The 21,297-nt window shown below is 38.5% G+C and overlaps 1 protein-coding gene across 2 annotated transcripts; it reads right to left on the bottom strand.

Annotated features, from left to right (window-relative positions):
- Window positions 1–1,067: 1,067 nt before the first annotated feature.
- On the bottom strand, window positions 1,068–16,128 carry arhgap19 (Rho GTPase activating protein 19). Of its 2 annotated transcripts, none has more exons than XM_020639595.3 (12): window positions 16,053–16,128; window positions 13,617–13,891; window positions 12,398–12,478; window positions 11,492–11,701; window positions 9,969–10,195; window positions 8,686–8,772; window positions 8,462–8,527; window positions 7,988–8,197; window positions 7,723–7,830; window positions 6,020–6,133; window positions 5,681–5,782; window positions 1,068–5,278 (listed from the first exon to the last, which is right to left on the bottom strand). In XM_020639595.3, exons 1-12 carry the CDS (start codon window positions 16,094–16,096, stop codon window positions 5,234–5,236), a joined length of 1,569 nt encoding a protein of 522 aa, XP_020495251.1. In that variant the 5' UTR covers window positions 16,097–16,128; the 3' UTR covers window positions 1,068–5,233. The 2 variants fall into 2 exon arrangements, with proteins under 2 accessions (XP_020495251.1, XP_020495252.1); XM_020639596.3 differs by having other exon boundaries at window positions 1,068–5,275.
- Window positions 16,129–21,297: the final 5,169 nt, after the last annotated feature.

The following is a 21,297-nucleotide window of genomic DNA, read 5'->3' as shown; positions in this document are numbered from 1 at the left end:
CTCCATCCACTCTCCTATAAAGACATACAAAGCCCAAAAATATATCTTAAAAAAAAGAAAAATTATTCTTGATTCCATAGATCATTACAATAACAGAGACTGTTTTAAGACATGTGGTATCAAAAACAAGCTAAGAATTGAAAACTTTGACCATCTTACATTCGTGTAAAACCTACTTGTATGATAATCTAAAATCCCAAAATCCAACCTTGAAAAATGAATATATTACATTTCAGTGATAAATACAGATGTTTGTCACTGTTTTCATGAAATGAAACTCTAGTAATACGGAAACAGCAAGAAAAACAGAAATGTTGATATTACTTACAACTCTAAATTATACAGCAGCGCCCTCTAATGTGCTACAGATGCACTGCAACTGCAACTTAAACGTGTGTGTGTGCGTGTATGCTCAATAATGAGAGCATTGTCCAAAGTGTTTTTTCGGGGCTTGTTGATGTGTGTCAGGGACAGCTGTGCTAAAAAGTCTATGCTCCTATTTTATTTTGAAGGACATCAAAAGACAAGAAAAGAATTAGACGAAGAATAAGGTTTGTTCTTATGCTGCCAGTTAACATGGAGAAATATGACACCACTAATAGGTTTTCTTACATCGAGGACAAAAAGGAAGAGCAAAAATCTAAGTGTGTGTGCGCAGGAAAGTGCTTGAACGAATGAATGAAATACTCTACTTATCAAGACAAACCTGTTGACTACTTTGTTTTGTGATGTTGACATACTATAGTGTTTAGTTACTTTTCTCCTAACAGCATTTTTCTTTTATTTATTTAATACATTTGGTTGAAATGGTTGAAATTTTCTGGAATTTGTTCCGTGATTTTTCATTTAGGAGGTGTTGGTGGGTCCTGAGTTTAGACCAGTTGAGAACAACTGGTCCAAATTACATCAATAAAAATTATATCAATATAATAACATAAAAATATTCCTCCTTTATTTTTTTTTCGGATGACTGCCCTTAAAACTGTGTGTAAAAAAGTGTAAACAAGACACATTTAGAAAAGTACAAGCAAAATAAAGAAACCAAAATTCAAACAACAGACTTTCAGTAGGAAAACATAAAAAAAGTTTTAATCCAAAAGAGGATGTTTTGACAAAAAAAGCAAACAACTGTACAAGGTTAATTTATTTTACATGGGATTACAAAAAACAAACAGGAGACCACAGTTTGAACCAGATGCTAGAGCATTCACAGATGAGTTCATCATGAGAAAATGAAAAAAAGATGTTCTAAAATAATAAGATTAAAGTTTCCCCTTTAAAAAAAAATGCACATTCAGTGTGAAAATGTTTCTCCATGTCTCATTTGCCCATTCAAAAGTGCAACGAACAATTCAATGTAAAGATTAAAGAGACTCAAAATTCACGTACTTTCATCACCAAAGTGCTCTCACATCGTACAGAAGAACTCCTCAGTCACCATCTACAAGTACTAGTGGTGTAAAGGGCTTTGTATCGGTGTATACCGCCATGGTCCGGATGTCACGGTTCTTTGCATGAAGTGCATAAAAGGCCACCACACACGGCAGTATCCATACGGGGGGTATAAATATTAATGTGTGGTGGTAATGCTTGAAACTGTTTGCTAACCTCTTTTAAACAGCAAACTAAGAACGAACTAACAGACACAAAAAAAATATATATATATCATAGCGAGATGACACAGTGGAGCCATAGACCGTTAAGTGATATTTTTTTATCAGGTTGCTTTGTATTTTGTATTATTTGGTTTTCCTCTATTGTATTGAATGTGTAATACACTCCATGCTGTACCAACCATCCCAGGTAAGTTCTAAACAACACAAGCTGGAACTTGCACTACTGTCAGTTCAAAATAAACTAGAGAAACATAGAAAGATGAATTCAGGACTTTTTGTTGCTTTTTTCCCGTTGAACTCTAATTGAACCATGACCCCAAAACCACACCTCTGTGAACCCTTGCACCCCTAAGTACAGTTAGATACCAGTGAAAAAAAAAATAGTGTTTCACATGTAAGAAAAAAAAAGTTAATGCAACACATAGACACTTCAACAAAAAAAGGCTGATTCATAAGACAGTATTTCACAGCAAACAGAGTAACTGCTGATGTTTGCTGGACAAAATATAAACGGTGCACTTTTTATGTTTTCTTTTCTTCTCTTTTTTACAAAACAACAAAATGTAAACTTCTCTCCATTCAAAGATGTCCATTAGGAGCTGAAAAGATTAAGCCGGGGACCCAGTGAAGGAGGCAAAGACCACTCGGAAAGCTCAGTTTCAATAGCTTGTTTCTTTCTTTCTTTAAGAATTCAGTCAGATTGATCTAGTACTCACATTTTTAAATAGTTAACGTAGTCACCACAGTACAAAATGATCTTCAGGAGTCAACATTATACTGTGAAACCAAAGGAGGTAAGGTGTTTTTACCTGACATGTCATCTACACATCACAACCACTTTCAATCATCCCCTCATAACAACTTCCACAGCACCTTCAAAACAAACAGGATGCACCAGTAACAGACTCCAAATACTGAGGGGAGGGGAAAAAAGGTCTAAGAACCACTTAACAAGGATAGTTTTGCACCCTTAAAGGAGACATCTTTGCTGGTATCCTATTGGTTAATGCACGGGCACCATACAGGAGGCTTAATCCTAGAGAGCGGACCGCCCGGGTTTGAATCTGACCTTTGGCTTTTTTCCTGCATGTCGTTCCCCACTCGCTCCCTCTCACTGGTTTCTGACTCAATCCACTATACTATCTCGAAATAAAGTCCTAAAAAGCCCTAAAATAAATCTTAAAAGAAGAAGCTTTTTACCATCATTTACTTCACAAATAAACAATGAAGCTAACCTACAGCCGAGTTCAGAAACATACATTTACTCCAGTCAGAACTTCACATTTTTGGAAAATCATTGACCTCGTCAGGGCTGAATATTTGGAACTGTTACTGGTGCACATGTACCTTTCTAAAAAACTAAATTGAGCAGAAATCAGTTAAGTCAAGCCATGAAGAGTCAAGCTAAGGGAAATAAAATCTGCACAACCTCAAATATTAACATTTTTACTTTGAACCTTTTCTTAAAAGATCAAACCCACCATTTTTCTGTGATTTGATCAGCATGTAGGCTTCTTGAGGACGGACCAAACATTTACATACCAGAGATGATAAGAAAGGAAAGAGTTATGGGAAAGAGATGTATGTCCTTTGTAAGGTGTTTCTGTACTGTATGTGAATCAGATGGCACAGACGGTGTTAAGCAAAGACTCTTGGTGCACTAAAAAAATCATGGATGCATTTGATACATTAAGCTTACTTTGTGGTGTTTTGTAAAGCAGTGTATTATCATAAAACCAAACGTGGTTTTTCGAGACATTTGGTGGTCCTCTCTATCAGAAACCTCTCAATGCTCTAACTTTCCTCCTGAGAATCACTGAATGACTTCATATTATCACCGTCTAATAAAAGGTCTCATCAATATTCTGGAATAGCACTCAATAAAGTCAACATGAATAACTGTAACGGCCCTGTTTTCTTTACTCAGACTCTTAATGTACCAAGAATGTGGCCCCTTCAGGCTACATTTTAAATAGTAGAAATAACTCACAAGTTCAGAAAAAGAGAAGACTTGACTCTTAACGGATTTCTGCTCAATTCAACAACGTAAACTGACCTTACTTTGACTCATCAACATAACAAATCACTTATCCTCTTTAAATGTCAAACAACGTGTCGGGCATTAGTTAAAAAAAGAAAACAATGTTTTTAAAAAAGATGTCCAGTTTCATGAGACATTCTGGGATTGTAACATTTCACATTTGGCAGATTCAGAAACAAGGGTCCAAAAAAATGTATCATAATAAACTGCGTTAAAAATAAAAAGGCGATTATTCATTTTGTCCTGTTTGCATAAAAAAAGAAGCACTAAACAATAAAGTGACCTGCTCACTGATTCTGTACAACACACAAAGATCCAGTTACCGAAGTGTTAACAAATATCGTACCAACTGCCGAAGTTCCCAATAAGTCTAAAAAAAAAAACTTAACACACACACAGACACACAAATACTGTACAACATGTATATTCTACACTCTACAGCAGACTGTTAGCACAGCTTGCTAGTGGTCATGGACACTGATACAGTAGCTTGAAAAACAAATTGAAGTGATTACTGGCACAAGCAGGTCTGAGGCCAGCTGAGCCAAACCAAAGCAAAGACCCAGGATAAAGTTTGATTACAACGTTTAAGACTCTGCTGGACCGGCGTTCTAGCACAGAAGTTTCAATTGTTTTAAGTTTTAAGCCAACAGCATTAATATCTGTGCCTTGTTTCAGGTCTTTATAACAAAAAGTATGTTTAAGTTTAGTCATTTACTACATAGATGAGGTGTTCAAAGACGGCTGAATTAATAATCCACATGACTCTGAGGGACCCGTCCACAAACTGAAAAATAAAATTGAGACTTAGTGTTTTCTTCTTTTCGTGAAGTTAACATTGATGCAATAGCGCCCTCTGTGGGGCACATTTTTGAAGGCTTCATAACTGATACATATTGATTTAACGGTAATAGCTCATAAATTATTTTAAAAATTCAACAGTAATTCATCTGAGAATTTAAGCTCATGTAAAAGAAGTTCAGCATATTTAAAACGTGATTTTTCAGTCGATCAGGTGATTCTGATTTTGCCAAGATGTTACTGTAATAAGGTCATACATGATTGCAATGAATAAAACTCAGCCCTACATCGAGTCATCTCACATCTATTTACAGAAAACAAGCAAAACTAAATACAAAGTTTTAATAAATTAAATAGAAAGGTTAAAAAGTAATTTTAATCTCAGACCATATCCTGGTTTCAAAACTAAACTAAAATAACATTAAAAGTGTCATTAATAGATTTAATATTTTCTCAGGGTTGAAGACAAACCACTGAGACTGAAAGTATTCTATACATGAAAACATTAAGCATCATCACGTATTGAGGTCATGATACCTTAATGTATTCAAAATGTCTCTTCACTATGATGGCTCTTTTTATTTGGGGCATATAAAAGCAAATTAAAGTTCTTTGCTTTGGTTTGGCTGCTCTGACACAAACTGACGCTGCTGTATATTAGTCACATTTAAAATAGACTGACTCAAATAAAACACAATGAGGAATAATGATATTAATACTGCTCATGTCCTGTCTGAGAAGAGGAGAAGGAGTCAGTTTGATCCACTTAGATCTCCTAAGCAGGAGAGAAATATGTCCTGGTAACAGAAGGAGAGTCCTGCTGGGAGAGGAATGGAGTGAGGAGAGATGGATGGGGACAGGACATTATCATTTCAACGTTTTGAAAAACATTTTGATTTAGAAAAAAAGAACAAGAAAAAAAAGAAGTCTTTAGTGACAATACCTGAGAAAAAATAATAAACAAATAAATTAAAATAACAATTGAAAAAGGTTCCTTGAATACAGCTGTATGACAGTCAACATTTTTATTTTCATTAACATGCTGATTTAGACCTGGCTGATTTCTATATTAAGAAATAGCTTTGTGTACACTCTTTTCCAGAGCTCTAGAATGAACTAAAAGCTGCTTGTACAACACTGTAGAATTTGTCTTTTAAGTGCTTAGTTACAAACAGACTGCAAAGCGTAAGGTTGGCTCAAAACAACGTAAATGATGTCATACCTTAGAAACCTTCAGAGCTTTGTCCTTATAGAAAGTAAAATCTGGGTTTTTTACAACCAGCCCTGCCTTTCCCAACACAGGACCATTCAGTGGGCTGTTAACCTGTAGACACACACACACACACACACACACGCAATTAAGTGATTTTTGATTCCAGGATAAAACAAAAAATAGAATCCCATGCAAAGCTGGATGAAGAGAGGAAACTATTTTTAAAAGAGAAATGTTATAAAGCAGACTTAAGTGTGTAAAGACATAAAGACAAAGAGCAACATAGACAGCATTAGATCTTGGATTAAGATATTACAAATGAGAAGATGTAAAGATAAAAAGGCTCACAGCTTGCAGGATGACGTTCTCTTTGCCAGTTTTCCTTCTGGTTCTTGTGACGGTATCGGGGGAGATGTGTCTTACCCGCCCCTCTCCAGTCAGCTGCTCACCACGAGCTTTGCGCTGTTTCAAAACATTGGGTAGGAAAGTTTTACATGTTAGCTTTGGCTCAGTGAATACACAATGTTGGCCTAAAACCTCTTGTTACACAAACATCATATATTGAGTCGTTTGTGAAAAAGACATCTGCATGAGCATTTCACCGACAACGAATCACAGAAAGCAGTTTGAAATTCTATTGACACAGAAATCAACATAAAGAGCTGCACATTATTAAATCAATTCATATTATTTTATAAATTCAGACTCACTATGTCAGTCAAATGCAATGTCTAACGTGTAATGCAGCTGCCCACTAGCCAGGGCTGTAGCTCCAATTAATGGCTACTATGGCTATAATGCTCTGCTGCCCGGATGTAAACAAGCACAGTGAATGGATAGCATCTCACAGGAGCAGTGCACTTAATCAGTCGTTAAACATTTTAAATGGAGATCAAGTTGTATGTAGGCTGCGTCAGGTTAAACTGGTATTTAACCACTCGACAGGAGCAATGCATGACCACATTTAACCTGCAAGGAGGATCGAGGGCTGTCTGTGCTAGCACTGCTAGCGTTAGCCACATAGAGCAAACCAGTTTGACATCCTTCACTACCAATGCTGTGGACCAGTGAATTTTTCTCAGTTGACTGTTTTATGATTGTTTGCCTAATTTTTGACTAGTCTGAATTTATATTTCAATTTAACCAAATTTGAAAATAGCCCCCAGAAACATCCCAGGTTAAATTCTGAGAATAATTCAGACAATGCCTACAGACATCAATACGACATCTCTAACTTTGCCAAAGACCATCTATCGCTGAAAACCACATTTGAACCAGAGAAATTGATTTTTTTTGGTCATCTTACAGTGCAACATTTTCTTCTGGTCAGTCCTTTTACCATGAAATATTTTTTTATAACTGTGCAGTCCAAAAATATCTGTGTGTTTCCATGTTAGTGTAAATGAATGCTGTGCACTTTCAAGTGAAACATTACATTTTCAAAGTATGAAAAAGTATGATGAAGATAAGGGCGTTCTATTCTATTCTACTCTATTCATTCCCTGTCATAAGTATTCCGTTTAAGGAAATTGCAAGCCTTTGTATTTGTGTGGCTTAATCATGCACATTAAGCATATACATTTAAAAAAATGTCCTTTCATTTGTGACAAGTTGAAAGCCAAAAAGAAGGTTGTTGCAATAAAATAAAAGGCCAGTCTTTCAGGTTACATAAAGAGTCATGTTTGTTTAATTTAAGATCAATCTTGAAACCCTTTATCTAATTGTTAAAGGTAGCATCTGCAAGAAACAACTGAGATAAAGGACTTCTGACCAAAACTTCTGCTGTTTAAGACTCAGATTGTTAGCTGCATTTTCCTGTAGATAAATGTTCACAGAGATTAATTGAAGCCAAATCATCATCCGAAGTACACAAATCAAAGCTGGGATTGCTTTATGATGGATTGGCAGCTAGATATGATTCTACCATACGTTACGACGCGTTTCATTGTCCTTGAAGGGAAATTACCTGGACTTGGACTCCAGTGCTGCACCCTTTCAGCTGCAGCAACAGAACTACTACTAAATAAGAAAAAAAATATAATAATCCAAACCTTAATTAGTCCACCGAAGGATCGCGAGCGGGGATGTTTCTTGCTGGGGGCTGGGGGGCCATGCTGTTTCTCATTAGTAGGTGTCTCCGAGGTCGTCTGTTTGACTAACTGCACATAGCAAAAGAGCAAAAAGAACACTAAGCAACTTAGCTTATAAACGTCTTCATTGTGAAGTTTAAAAGACGCATCATCTAGCTTTCTAAAGTTATGACATCAGTTCAGCCTGCTGAGCTTAAAGACAGTAAAAAAAGATCCTGAAGTGAACCTGTCTGACGAGCTTCTTCTTCTTGGCCGAGTCAGGCATGTTGTGGTGGACGTGTCTGAAGAGCTCCTTCAGGGCCTCCTCCGTGTACTGTTGAGCCGGTGATTGACACTGCTCCTGAGAGCAGGGGCCCATGGGAACAGCTGACCTCTTCAGAGGCAACCCTCTCCGCTGAGCAATACAGCTGCCCGCCGCCAAAAGCTCCAGATCATCCTGATTGAGAGAAGTCAGGCTTTAATTTAGGCGGTTTAAACAAGAAACATAAAAACAACCATCCAGGCCGTCTTTCACTCTCTCTAGCAGGCAGTGCATGTTCTGGTTTATAGTGGGAAATGGCTTTGACATTACTCTGATAGGATCATTTTATATCTATTTTAGGATTGCAGGGTAGAAGAGAAAAAAAGGCAAAAATATAGTGTTTGTGTTTATCTCTGATGTTGAAAAAAATGAGCTCTGATGTCTCTCATGTAGACTAACTTTGGTCTGCAGAGCCTTGGTCCCAGTGAAGTGAACTTTAGCGTAATCCCGCAGGTAGATTGGAGCCTGAACAAAACACAGCAGAGATGAGTCAATCATCTATTAAACATGTTACATTATTCATTTGTGTCTGGTCTTAGTTAGTGATTTTTGTGGTCTGGAATATTCTAAGATTCCTCTTGAAACATTTTTATAGCACAGAATTGTGTGGTATTAATGATCACCTTGAAGAGTTTTTGTGAGTGTTTTATAAGGAAGGCCATGCTGTTATTTAGCTTCTTCAGATTGTCCTTCAGGTCACCGGCCGTCATCTGGAGCGGAACAGAACAGAGTTTGAAAAATGATGCATTCAGAGATTTTTGATAACTTTGGGATTAAATAATTAAAATACAACCTCACTTTAAGTCCCAATGTAACAAAAAGAGAGGTAACATTTATCACATTTGTCTTGCATTGCTGTCTGGTTAATTTAAGTTGATCCAATGTAAAGACTAGAATATAAAATGTCTTTAATTATTCCTAAAAGGTGGGGTTAAGTATCAAAAAAAGTACGTCAGTACATGCACAGATCCTGTACAATCGTTTATTTAGAAACAGAAATCTTTGTTCAACTGACATCATTTATTTTTTGATGCCTCAAATGGCAGCCTTCACAGAAAGCTGCTCAGTATTACCACCATGGAGGAATCATGGCTGCACTGGTAACTACTGTTTTAGATAGCAAAGAAGTGATTCGATTATTTAATATAGGAATGTAGTAAACAACAGTTCAACCCTCGCAGGATATGAATTGTTGTACAAAATGACACTGAATGCAGCGTCCTCATGTTAACAATAACTGTTTCTTTAATGTTTGGCAGACACGGAACATTCAGGGGCTGCAGGCCGAGCTGCTGCTGACATTAGCTTAGCTTGTGTGTAGGCGCTCTGCTTGTCTTTACGTTAGCATTTCTTTGCTTTAGGTTGTATGTGTGTTTTTTTTTTTACTGGAGCCTGATTAACTGCAGAGCTCACATCCTATGAGCACTCTGGAGGCATTGTTGACCTGTCATCAAAACACCTATGAAGGAGGATGCCCACCTGATGACCCCAGTGATGTTGCTTCCCTTTATCGCTTGCCTCAAGTACCCACCATGGCAACCCCCCTGGAAACCCTCAGCGGGCTTGATCATCCCCACTTACATCACCTTAGGTTATAGTGCAGGTTGCAGGGGATTACATCAACTAGAGCTAAAACTGAACTGAATTTAGCAACTGTAAAAGTTAATCCATAAACCTAGTTAGTCCTCTCTTTTGATTTGTTTCTACAGGAAACGTATAAATACAACAAATCAAATAATGCCCTTCATGGGAAATTTAAAGTTGGTTTTATCAACGGTCAGCAACAGATGTTTGATCTGCATTTATTTACTCTCTCGTTTGCTTTATAGCATATCATTTTTAAATTTCCAAAACCTCTTCCTGATTTCTAAACCCTTAATTACAAGTTTTAAAACACAAGTCTTACATGTCTGGGCCAGAGGACGTGGGGGGCAAACATGAGCGCCAGGTTGAAGGCCGACATCTTGTTCTTGTCCTGCTGCTTGGCCGTGTAGTAGAGCAGATCCAGCAGCAGCTTGAGCAGTGAGCGGTTGGCCTGAGGTAAGAGCAGGAAGAGAAGCTGAAGGGCCTCTATCTGTCGCTCCTTGTTGGGAATTGTAGTCTTGTTGCCTTGTTCATCAAACAGGGTCATATCTGGTTGGGGGGCACAGAGAGGGTGAGGTAAAGTCATGAATAGTTTTACCAGAGTCACTTTTACATTTCTGATGAAGCAACAAAGAGAACCTAATAGAAATAAATGTTGCACAGCTTTGGTATGTAGTTGAAATAAAAAGGCAAGTCTAAATCACAAAGCCGATATCAAGGGTTAAATGCTCCCCACAATGCACTGCAGAGCATAGAGCATCTCAATGCTCCAGTGCTGTTTGAGTATTTAAATATTCCACGATGCATTCAATTGGGGGAAAATGTGCTGCTTTCTATGCAAATTAGCTTCATTGCGAAAAATAAATACCGGTAAATAATAATAATTCAAAAACAGCAGCACAAACAGCCACACACAGACAATGTGGAGTTTTTACCATCTGCAGAGAGTTAGTAACTGGGCCGCAGTATTTATGAGGTGAGTCACACACAAACTTTCCAGTGGTTAGGACAATTCCACCTCTGTATCACAAAAAAATGAGCTGTCTGTAAATAAATCCTATGAGTATTAAATTGAAATTACTATCATTATCATTATTTAGGAGTTAAATCAGTCGGAGGCTGTTCAAGGCTTCACCTAAGCCCATAGTGTACAGGCACAATTTATCCATGTGTGGTGTGGGTCTGGGCCATTACATGGAGCATTTTCTTTTATTCATTTGGACAAGAAGCTCTTACTGGCTAGCTCCAGGGAACATTTGATAAACTGTGAAACTAAGGTCAAATTCAATGAGCCTCACTTTCACAATAAACTGCTTAAAAAGTGTCCCTACCTATCCAACTCATCATCTATATGTTTAAAGAAGTAAGCTTTGTCAGGATAAGAGCGTTGCTCAGCTGAAAGATGATCTCAGTAATCAAAGGCAAAGAAGAGCAAAGAAGAGCAAACAGCATGGAGCTGCAAAACATTATGGGTGTTTTTGAATATCATTAGTGTAGAATGCTTTGTGAAATGGACCTTGAGATTGAGCAGATAGATGTGGGAATTGATGTGTTATTCTTGATTCTATTAGCAGCCCATATATTCATTTTTGGTCTGCTCTCCCCAGAGTTTGTGTTGAGAGACAACTTTCCAATAAGTTATCTGACCAAAAGTACAATCTTCTGCAAATTTGACACCTTGATTAAGAAAAGTCAGCGACAGGTTTGTCATAAAATATGGCAACAAAAAGTTACTCCTTGGCTAACAATTAAATTACATCTTTCCCCATATGGAAAGACACATCTTAAATTTCAAATGTGATAAAGTAATACAATATGTGTGTGAGTGTGTGTGTTCATTATTACCTGCAATCTTAAGGTGTGCGTGGAAGTGTCTGTGTGTGAGCAGGGGCTCCGGCAGCTCTCCTAGGAACGTTTTTAACAGTGTGGCCACGTCGTTGGGGTGAAAGTCTCCAGAATCCAGGTCGACATCATTCCCGCTGTTGAGGAGCTCCTTCAAAGTCTGCTGCCGAACACTGTTCCCTGGCACCCGGAACAAACCCTCCACATGCAGATCTGAAAACGGAGGAGCAGATGGTATCAGGCTATCAGCCAATGAAAACTCACTTAAATATACACAGGAATTTGAGCAGGTGCACAGAGTGTAAAGGCTTGTTATTTTTAAAAACCTGTCACTGAGAGAGACCAAGAATTGAGTTCATAATCATACAGTCTCGATTCAGAAATGTCTTTGGTGATCTTGTCCTGTTCGTGCACAGTGTCCGTTAAACTGAAAGAAAAACATACTGCTTTCTACATACTGTCAAAAAAGTCATCAAACACACTTTTGGTCTGTGTGCCATAAAATCTGGATCATTCATATTTATGTAATTTGAGAGCGAGAATTTAATTTCTCCATTAATTGAGATACTGTGTGACACGGATCCAGTGGCAGTGATTACAAGAAATAAAATACAAAATACAAATACAGAATTGATAAATATTCTTCTTACTGGTCTTGTTTTCTTTTCTAGTTCACAGAGAGGGAGCAGCATACATTTCAGTCTGTTTCCCAACCAATTCAAAACTCACCAATACCCACACAGTAACTTTCAGCTCCTGAATAGACTCTCGTAATCGATTTTTTTTTTGTCAACATATATATTTTTTAAAGTTACTGTCCACTTTAAATGGTGTAATGCAGTTATCAAAATATTCTGGGTTAAGAATCAGTGTGTGATGAATCTGTTGATTCTTTTTAAAATGACTCACTTTTGCTGAGGTACTCTATGAGCTGGTAGATCTGGGCGATGCAGCTCTCTGTCAGAGGGGTTCCAAACACAACACCTTTATCTGTAAAAAATATAAAGCCAGACACAGAGAGGTGATAAAAATTAAATGGTATGTGAAAGACAACTCAGTGATAAATCTGTAACTTCAACAGGACAGTTTCACATAAGGAGGACATCACAGGTTAAATCTGACATTAAGAGTCTTCCCCAAGAAATATTTCAGAACCAAACATTTTCCCTGCAGTCGTATCAACTGTGATGCATTAATTTGTCTTTTCTGCACCTCTTTATAATGATGATCTAGTCTAGTGTCCTCGTATGGATCTTATTTTAATCTCTTCAGGCACGATTTGGTAAAAGCAAAAAATTGATTTGAATAAATGTACAAATATGTGGATGTTTAAGGGAACCTTGAAGGCTGGAGACCAGTGAATCAATGTATGTGCAAATGGTTCAGAAACATTTTTTTTTCAGTAAATAAATGTGTTAGTACTCCATGCTGCATTGTTTAGGCATAATCCAGAAAGTGATTTTTTCTTTGACACATGATCGTTATTTGAGTTTGAATGGAATCTTAATATAACTTTAATTACTCATCACCCATGAACACAGCAGACTTGTCAAATTGGGATGGATGAAGTTGTGTCTTATATTAATTCATTGGCACTTCTTGCACAAAGTCAGTGACAGTGTAAGAGTAAATAAAACCACAGAACATTTTTACTGTTACTATTACTGTTGATTATTGTTAAGACAGAAACATAATTAAGTGAATTACCGGTAATATCAAGATTTATAGTTAATAAAAATAAAGAAAGATGTAAAATTTCTGCTATTTGCTTTTAGAATGTACAAGAAATTTAAGAAATTGTGAAGGAGGGGGAACCCCAAAAGAGGCTAACGCTATGAACCCCTTGTGATTATTTTTATACATTAATTACACTCCATTTTACAGTTATATATTGTTAGCAGTTAAATGGTATATTTCTTATATTTAGTTTTATAACTTATAGTATGTAAACAAACCTTCATTTGTATGGTGCATCTACACATTTAAAACTGTCAGAGTGGAACGCTGCCAAATTTAATTTTTCTGTGCGACTCTAATCTGCCAAATGCTGTGTATGCCTCGGTTTATACAACATAGAAGGTTGTTAACTGTAAGTTTGTAAGTAGTTATTTGGTGGTGGAGCTCTGACCTTTACGTTTGAGGAAGTTGAAAGAGCGGAAAAAGCCTCCATTTCCACTGGTTGGCGTCTTCGGGCCCTCCTCACCAAGGAGCTGAGCAAACTCTGTACCAGGAAGGTCAATGAGCCGAGTGATGTTACTTAACACCAGCTCCAGGAAAACGTCAGGGTTCTCATGGCGGAGTTTCTCAACAAAAAAGTCTGGGTTGAAGATGACTGGTGGTCGGCCAGCTCGGGAGCCCCCTGGGGATTCTTCTATATTGGTCACCATACTGTTCACTGTTCCTCTAAGAAGAAGGGAGACACATGGGGGGGGGGGTGAAAAAACGGTTATCTGGTTGTCTGGCAGAGGACATCCTACACAGGTCCTGAGTAATTAAAGACCACAAGCTATTTTGTCTTGTAAGCTGACCGCTCCTGCTATATTGGTCAAGATGTGGAGAAAATCACAAACTACTAGGGATGCAAAAGTGATCGAAGTGAATGATGAACTTGGTGGAAACTGTGAGGAAGGGTGGAGAGAGGATCAAGTAAAACACATTTAAGAAAGACCTTGTGGTAAAAAAACAAACAAGCTTTTTGGATTTATTTTCAATTTGGAGAGACATCATTTCAAACATATGAACTGTGAAAGTCATTCAGAAGAACTCAAGGAGACATGGGAATATGCAATTATGCTGTAATGCATGCAAGCTACATTGTAGACTAAATAACTTTGAGCTAAACTAGATCTTAGACAGGGTATAGGTTACTTGTAGAAAGGATATACTTGTATTTTTGTAAACATTGTTAGCAAATGATGCATTTGTAGATCATAAACTGTATATGGACGAAGCCTGAGTGATGTCACCAGTCTTTTACTTCAGGGGGCTTTGGAAGCCCATCTACTGCTGTCCCCATGCTGGAAATGCTGTCTCAACCTAATTTTTGGTCGACCTAACAACAGGCTAAGAGGCGGGTCTTAAGCCTCCTGACAAACACCTACAACTCGCCTGTCCGTCAGGTCAGCTACCAGCCTAATAATGAATAACTCTTATCCTTCATTAAATCAAAATGGATGAGTTCTCAAAGAATTCCCCTCCCGTACAGCTAACTGACTCTCTCGAGTGGGTGTGTGACTTCTGGGGCTCTTTGAGCGATAAAGCGGAGAGAGATAAATATCTCCTCATGGAAGAGGAAGAACTCAAACACACAGCGTCCAAAATGCCTTAAATGTTGCACAGTTGATGAGAGTCCCTGCCTGAACATTTACATACCAATATTCAATATTTGTAACAACGCCACCTAGTTGGTAAGAGAGAGTAGACCTTCTGTATCATGTTTCACTCTTTAACATCAAATGTACACGATGTGCTTGAAGTTCTTGTTGTGTCCAAAACACACCAGTTTTGACCCCTCTTGTATTTCATGGAGAGAAAAAAAATGATCCATAGATTCATAGCATTGATCCATATTCTCTGTCCAAAGACCCACCAAAACTACATCTGTAAAATCTGTGAAAGAAATGTCACTAGCAGACGTAAAGACCCCCAGCAGATGTGACCACCACCCGAGCAGATCTGGTACCAACATCGACCTCGACCTCCACTCGATGAAGTGCAGGATTTTCAGTTTTATTATTTATACATTTATTTATGTCATATTATCAAAATACATTCTGAACACTTTTAGCACAAATTGCATATTTTACCCATCAAGTGAGTACAGACTGTCTGCTATTCCCTAATGCATTTAGACAAATCAAGTTGGTGGTTGTTTTCTCCTCTCAGAGTCAAAGAAGAGATTATTCAACGATTTTCACAGGCTGCAAACATCAACTATATTATACATAACTTAATACAGTGCCACTTTAATATTATTCATCACCTTTATGTCAAGGCAATGACAGAAGAAATAGCATGTACAATCTCACATATTACCACAAACTTTAATTTTCATATAATGTAATCACAGATTGGACATTTTAATCCAATCAAATGCAGGATTTACTGCAGAGCAATTAATGTTACGTTTTATATTCACGCCTTTTCAAAATGGTATTCGAGTTGAGAAACATTGAAGGTTAATTAAGAAACACTGACTCAAAGTACGCCAGACTAACATTTAATTAAGCTATTAAGATAATATCTAGTTTTTGCAAACCTGCCCTATAGTTTGTTATACGTGCTTACGAAAAAGACACTTTCATTTCAGACAAATATGTGTCAAGCGACCAAGTTGCAGCTGAATATCTGTAATGTTTTGTTAGGGTAAGGTTGAGCAGCTAATGTTAGCTTAGCTAGAGGACTCGTCTTGACGCCTGATTGACAGAACTTGGTAGCTTCTTTAACTTGTCGCTCTTTCTTTTTTTACTTTAAAATCCGTCGAGTACAGAGTGAGCTATGAGTAAAACTTAATTAATATCCATCAAAGTACCGTCAAAAAAAACCATTCACAATATGTTCTTACCTTGTATTTTTTGTGTTTTCATCGACATCTGTGCCTGCAGCCATGTTCCGTTTGAATCCTCCGCTGTTACCATGTAAGCCCCGCCCATCGCATCAGCGATTGGTAGTTTGTCGGATGTGGGCGTGGTTTGTCGACTTCAATTTGCATGTCCCTCACAGTGATTGGTCGGTTTGAATTCACTAGCTGTGTCCAGAGGAAAACAACATCTGAAGGCTAAAAAGAAAATGAACCTTGCTGAATCAATCTGTATATAAACAATTAACAGAAAACTTGGAATTTTACCGTAGTTACCTCATTTTTTTTTCTTTTTTGTTTTACATTTACACCACAGACTGTAAATAGATTTGCACACATCTCAATTTTACAGCCTCTTTACTGTCCACCCTCCCCAATCGTTATTATCTTTCTTTCTTTGGGAAGAACTCACAACAATAGACATAATGGAGCAGTGAAAGTAGAAATTGAATTCAACTTTATTGTTGCATTCTGCTCACGGTTCTGCTATAATGAAGCTATAAGATGTAACATGTTGACAAACTTGTAATTCATCCACTACAGTGTGTTTCAATTTCTTCTCTCACTGAGAATAATGAGTTGGCTCTTGGGAGTGGTGAGTTCAAATATGTTAAACTTAAGCCAGCATTGAGTACTGATAAGTTATAGTAGGTAGGCATCATCTATATTTTTTGTTTCAGTGAAATCTAATTATCAACAAACCTCTTTAGAAAAAGAATAGTAAAAAAAAACAATTCTGGGTCTTGTCCATAGACTGTAAATATTAAGGTCTTGTCCTGCTGGTCAGGTGTTTGGTCATTTATTTGCAATTCTGTTATTTTCAAATAAATATTTTGATAACCCCAGGGGGATTCGGGACAATGTATGGATCTTCTGATATTAAGCCGTCACAAGAATTCACTCCCGAAAGCATACCCTTCTTTATTTCCTATTTTTCTCTCAATTGGACTATAAAAAGACTAAATGAACCTCTCATGGCACTTTAGAAGGCTCAGGGATTCACACAATGTTTACTTATTTTTCCAAACAGTGGGTGTGCCCTCTGCTGGACATTGTAGTTAAATGAAGGTTCACTTCAACACAGGTTGTACCTTCTGAAGCCAAAGGCTACTTCAATTTATAGGCCTACAGTTATTGTCTTTATTTGCAAATACATTGATTCATATAAAATACTTCTGTCACACCAAATGAACAAGCTCTGATCTGAAAACTAGGAAGGTCTTGTCAGCTAGGTGGGTGAATCGAAACTTGCTTTGAGTAGATATTTATAGTGGGTCATTTATAGTGGCTTTGTTTGGACTGAGTACTTAAGTTTCATTCTCTGAGCATCAACAGGAGAGGCAGTTGATGCGCGTCACACCCTCTGTTGATTGCAAGCTGAAAATCTGGGGCGGGATTTTCACAAAAATCCAAGCTTAAAAGAGTCTGAATCCGAAACTGCCAGCTGAAAGCGTCTGACGCTTCAGCGTGGCCAGAGCCCGGGCATCCACGACTACTGCTTTGCCTATTTTCTCTGGTCATCTGCTAAACGCAACATGTGCTACAAAGAAATCTCTGTCATTCATGTGAACAGGAAAAGACACATCTGTCATAGACAACGCAATCTTAACAACTTGTCTCTGCTTAAGAAAGCCTCTTCTACCCACCCTTCATTTACTTTTGGCCTCTGGAACTGTCAATCTGCTGTGAATAAAACTGAATTCATCCAAGCACTTGCAAAAATGTCGGACATTCAGGCACTTGCCCTTCCTGAAACTTGGATCCGCCCAGAAAACACAGTCACACCAGCTGCTCTTTCTGTTGACACAATGTTCTCACACACACCCCGCTCTGTTGGATGTGGAGGTGGTACAGGTATCTTCATTTCTAATACCTGGAAATTCAATAAACTCTTCCCACTGAGCAACAACTCCTCATTTGAATATCACACAATCTTGGTTACTGCTCCTATTAAAATGTACATTGCTATCATTTACCGCCCACCAGGGTGTAATCTGAATGATTTTGTTGTGGAACTGGACATGCTACTCTCAGAAATCCCTGATGATGGAACACCACTGATTGTAATGGAAGACATAAATATACACACTGTTAACAGACTTCCTTGCTCTCCTGTCCTCATTTGACCTCACGCAGGTCCCAACTCTTCCTACCCACAAAGCTGGCAACACTCTTGATTTAATCCTGACTCGGAACTGCTCGACAGCAAACCTGACTGTCGTCCCTCTGCATCTGTGAGACCACTTCTTTATTTAATTCACAATCTCCTTGCTTGAACTCCCTCAGGCACACCCACAAATGGTGCCATACCACCAAAACATGCGATCGCTCAAGCCACCTCAGCTGTCTAACGAGGTAATGGCTTCCATGCCAAGGTCTTTACCACACTCTCTACAGACATACTCTGCTCCACACTAGCCTCATCTCTGAACAAGCTCTGCCCTCTGGTGTCCAAACCCGCTCGCAAAACCCACCCTAGCCCATGGCTCTCAGAAGTCATAAGAGAGCAAAGAGCAGGGTTGAGGTCAGCAGAGAGAAAATGGCAAAACTCCAAACAGTCCGCTGACCTCAATGACTATAAGCAAAGACTTGTCTCATTCTCCTCCAGCCTGAAAACGGCCAAGACAACATATTATCAGAAGAAGATATGCAATGCCACAGATACAAGAAAAAATGTTTTCTGCTTTTAACTCACTGCTTCAACCACCTCCTCCTCCACCCTCTGATCTGTTCACACCAGACATGTTTGCCTCATATTTTACTGAAAAGGTTGCAACCATCAGTAACCAGTTTTCTGAGCCTGACCAACTCAGCCCAAAGGCACCAAACAAAAGTGCCTCACTCGACTCATTCTCCTCTCTGACTGAGGATTAAGTCTCTAAGCTTGTGCTAGACTCTCAGCCCACCACCTGTCCTCTGGACCCAATACCATCAAGCCTCCTGCAGGTTCGTGTCCTATCTCTCTGGGCGATCCTTTAGAGTGTTGTGGAAGGGAGAAGTGTCCAAAGCGCACAGCTTATCCACAGGGGTACCTCAAGGTTCAGTGCTTGGTCCCCTTCTCTTCTCCATATACACAAGCTCACTTGGTTCAATAATCCGCTCTCATGGCTTCTCATATCACTGCTATGCTGACGATACCCAGCTCTTCCTGTCATTCCCGCCAGACGATGTTACAGTCTCTGCAAGAATCTCATCATGCCTTGCTGATAGCTCTAAATGGATGAATGAACGGCACCTTCAAATAAATCTTTCAAAGACTGAGCTCCTTGTCATCCCATCCAGTCCCTCTATGCAACCACAGATCAATATCCAGCTTGGAAGAACCAAACTCATGCCCACAGAGTCTGCCCGGAACCTAGGTGTCATGATTGATGACCAGCTAACTTTTAAGGTTCAAGTAGCCTCGATTGCCCTGTACAACATCAGGAAGATCAGACCTTACCTGTCAGAACATGCTACACAGCTCCTGGTACAGGCTCTTGAGATATCACGCATTGATTATTGCAACTCTCTACTGGCAGGTCTTCCTACATACACTATCAAACCCCTGCAGATGATACAAAATGCAGCAGCACAACTGGTCTTCAACCTTCCTAAAAGAGCACGTCACTCTGCTGTTCATCTCCTTACACTGGCTCCCAGTTACTGTTCGCATCAAATTTAAAACTCTGCTGCTCACTTACAAAACAGCAACAAAAACGGCTCCTCCTTACTTTAACTCTCTCATCCAGGTCTACACTCCCTCCCGCCCATTACGCTCTGCCAATGAAAGGCGCCTGATCCAACCTTCACAACAGTCTCTGACTAGACTCTTCTCCTCTGTTGCCCCCCGGTGGTGGAATGAACTTCCAAACTCCATTGGATCTGCAGAGTCCCTCTGCACCTTTAAGAAAAAGCTAAAGACCTAGCTCTTTCATGAATACCTACTAACTTAATGATGATGGTCTCCATATTATTGATGATGATGATGATGATGATAGTTGTGACGATGGTTTTTGTTTGATAAACGACGACTTATAAGATGGTTTCTATACTGATTAGAGCTCTCAAGAACTGCCGTCAATGTTGTGCTTTGCCTCTGGTCACTTCCTGTCAGCACCTGTGTGTCCAATCAGACTCAAAGCTGATCGTTTGCTCTTACTGACATTGTTCCCTTTTTTCTAGCTCCTTGCTTGTGTTGTACTTACTCTCGGATGTACGTCGCTTTGGATAAAAGCGTCTGCTAAGTGAATTGTAGAATTGTAGAATTGTAAATGCAGGGGATGATAACTAATAAGTATTCTTCTAAATAAAATAAAATCAAGAGATGCAGATGTGTTAGATTCTATCGTTGTTATACAAAAGCCCATTATTGTGTTTGTTATCGACACAACTATAGCTCCCTTGACATTCTCTAAAACAAGAGGAAGCAACCAGCACATTTTACAATATTACAGTCCCTAGGTGTTAAGAAGACAGTCCCGTATGGAGGGCCCTTTGGTGAAATGAGTTATCTAAATGTCTCATAGCAGTATTAAATAACAGCCCACGCCTCAATGTGCTGCATGTTTATGCAGTGTCTATCACACTCTGCACAAAGTGAGAAGAGAAGCAACACTCTTCTCCCTGTAACAAACAATTGTCATTTAGCTCCACAGACACTATAACTCCAATTTATTCCTTTTTCTATCAGGCAGCTAAATGCTGACAGCAGTAATTAACTTACAGGATAGGACCTTTCAACTTCTATTGTAAGGATTTGTATTATTATTTATTAATTATTCAGAATTGTGGTTTGTAAATCTTTATGATCTGCTCATCATGACATCACGAAAATGTCTGGATGCCACGGTTGACTTTATGCTTGTTTTTTATCTGGGATGAATAAAGTTGTTTTAATCTTGTTTTATATTTCCATGCAGCCAGTTTAAACCACACTAGCTGCATGGACAAAAATCAAAGCCACTTCAGAGTTTCATTTCAAAGAACGTTGCATGCTTTTATACGTATTTCCACAGTGTGCCTTGTATTTTATATTCTTGTGTGAAATAAATAAGTATTAAAAATACATATATAAATTGTGGAAGGAAATGTACCTAACATATTAAGACAACTACAAATATTAATTAATTTAAGTATCCACAAGAGAGCCTCACACTATCTTTGGATAGAATTAGGAGTGGATTTCTCTGCAGAACAAGGAGTGCCTGCAGATTGATTCCTTAATTGTAAAGTTTTCATGTGGCAGACA

This window comes from Labrus bergylta, chromosome 1, assembly GCF_963930695.1.
Source record: "Labrus bergylta chromosome 1, fLabBer1.1, whole genome shotgun sequence".
NCBI classification, from domain to species: domain Eukaryota; kingdom Metazoa; phylum Chordata; class Actinopteri; order Labriformes; family Labridae; genus Labrus; species Labrus bergylta.
The sequence above is the reverse complement of the archived record's forward strand: the minus strand, read 5'-3'. Positions and strand labels throughout refer to the sequence as shown.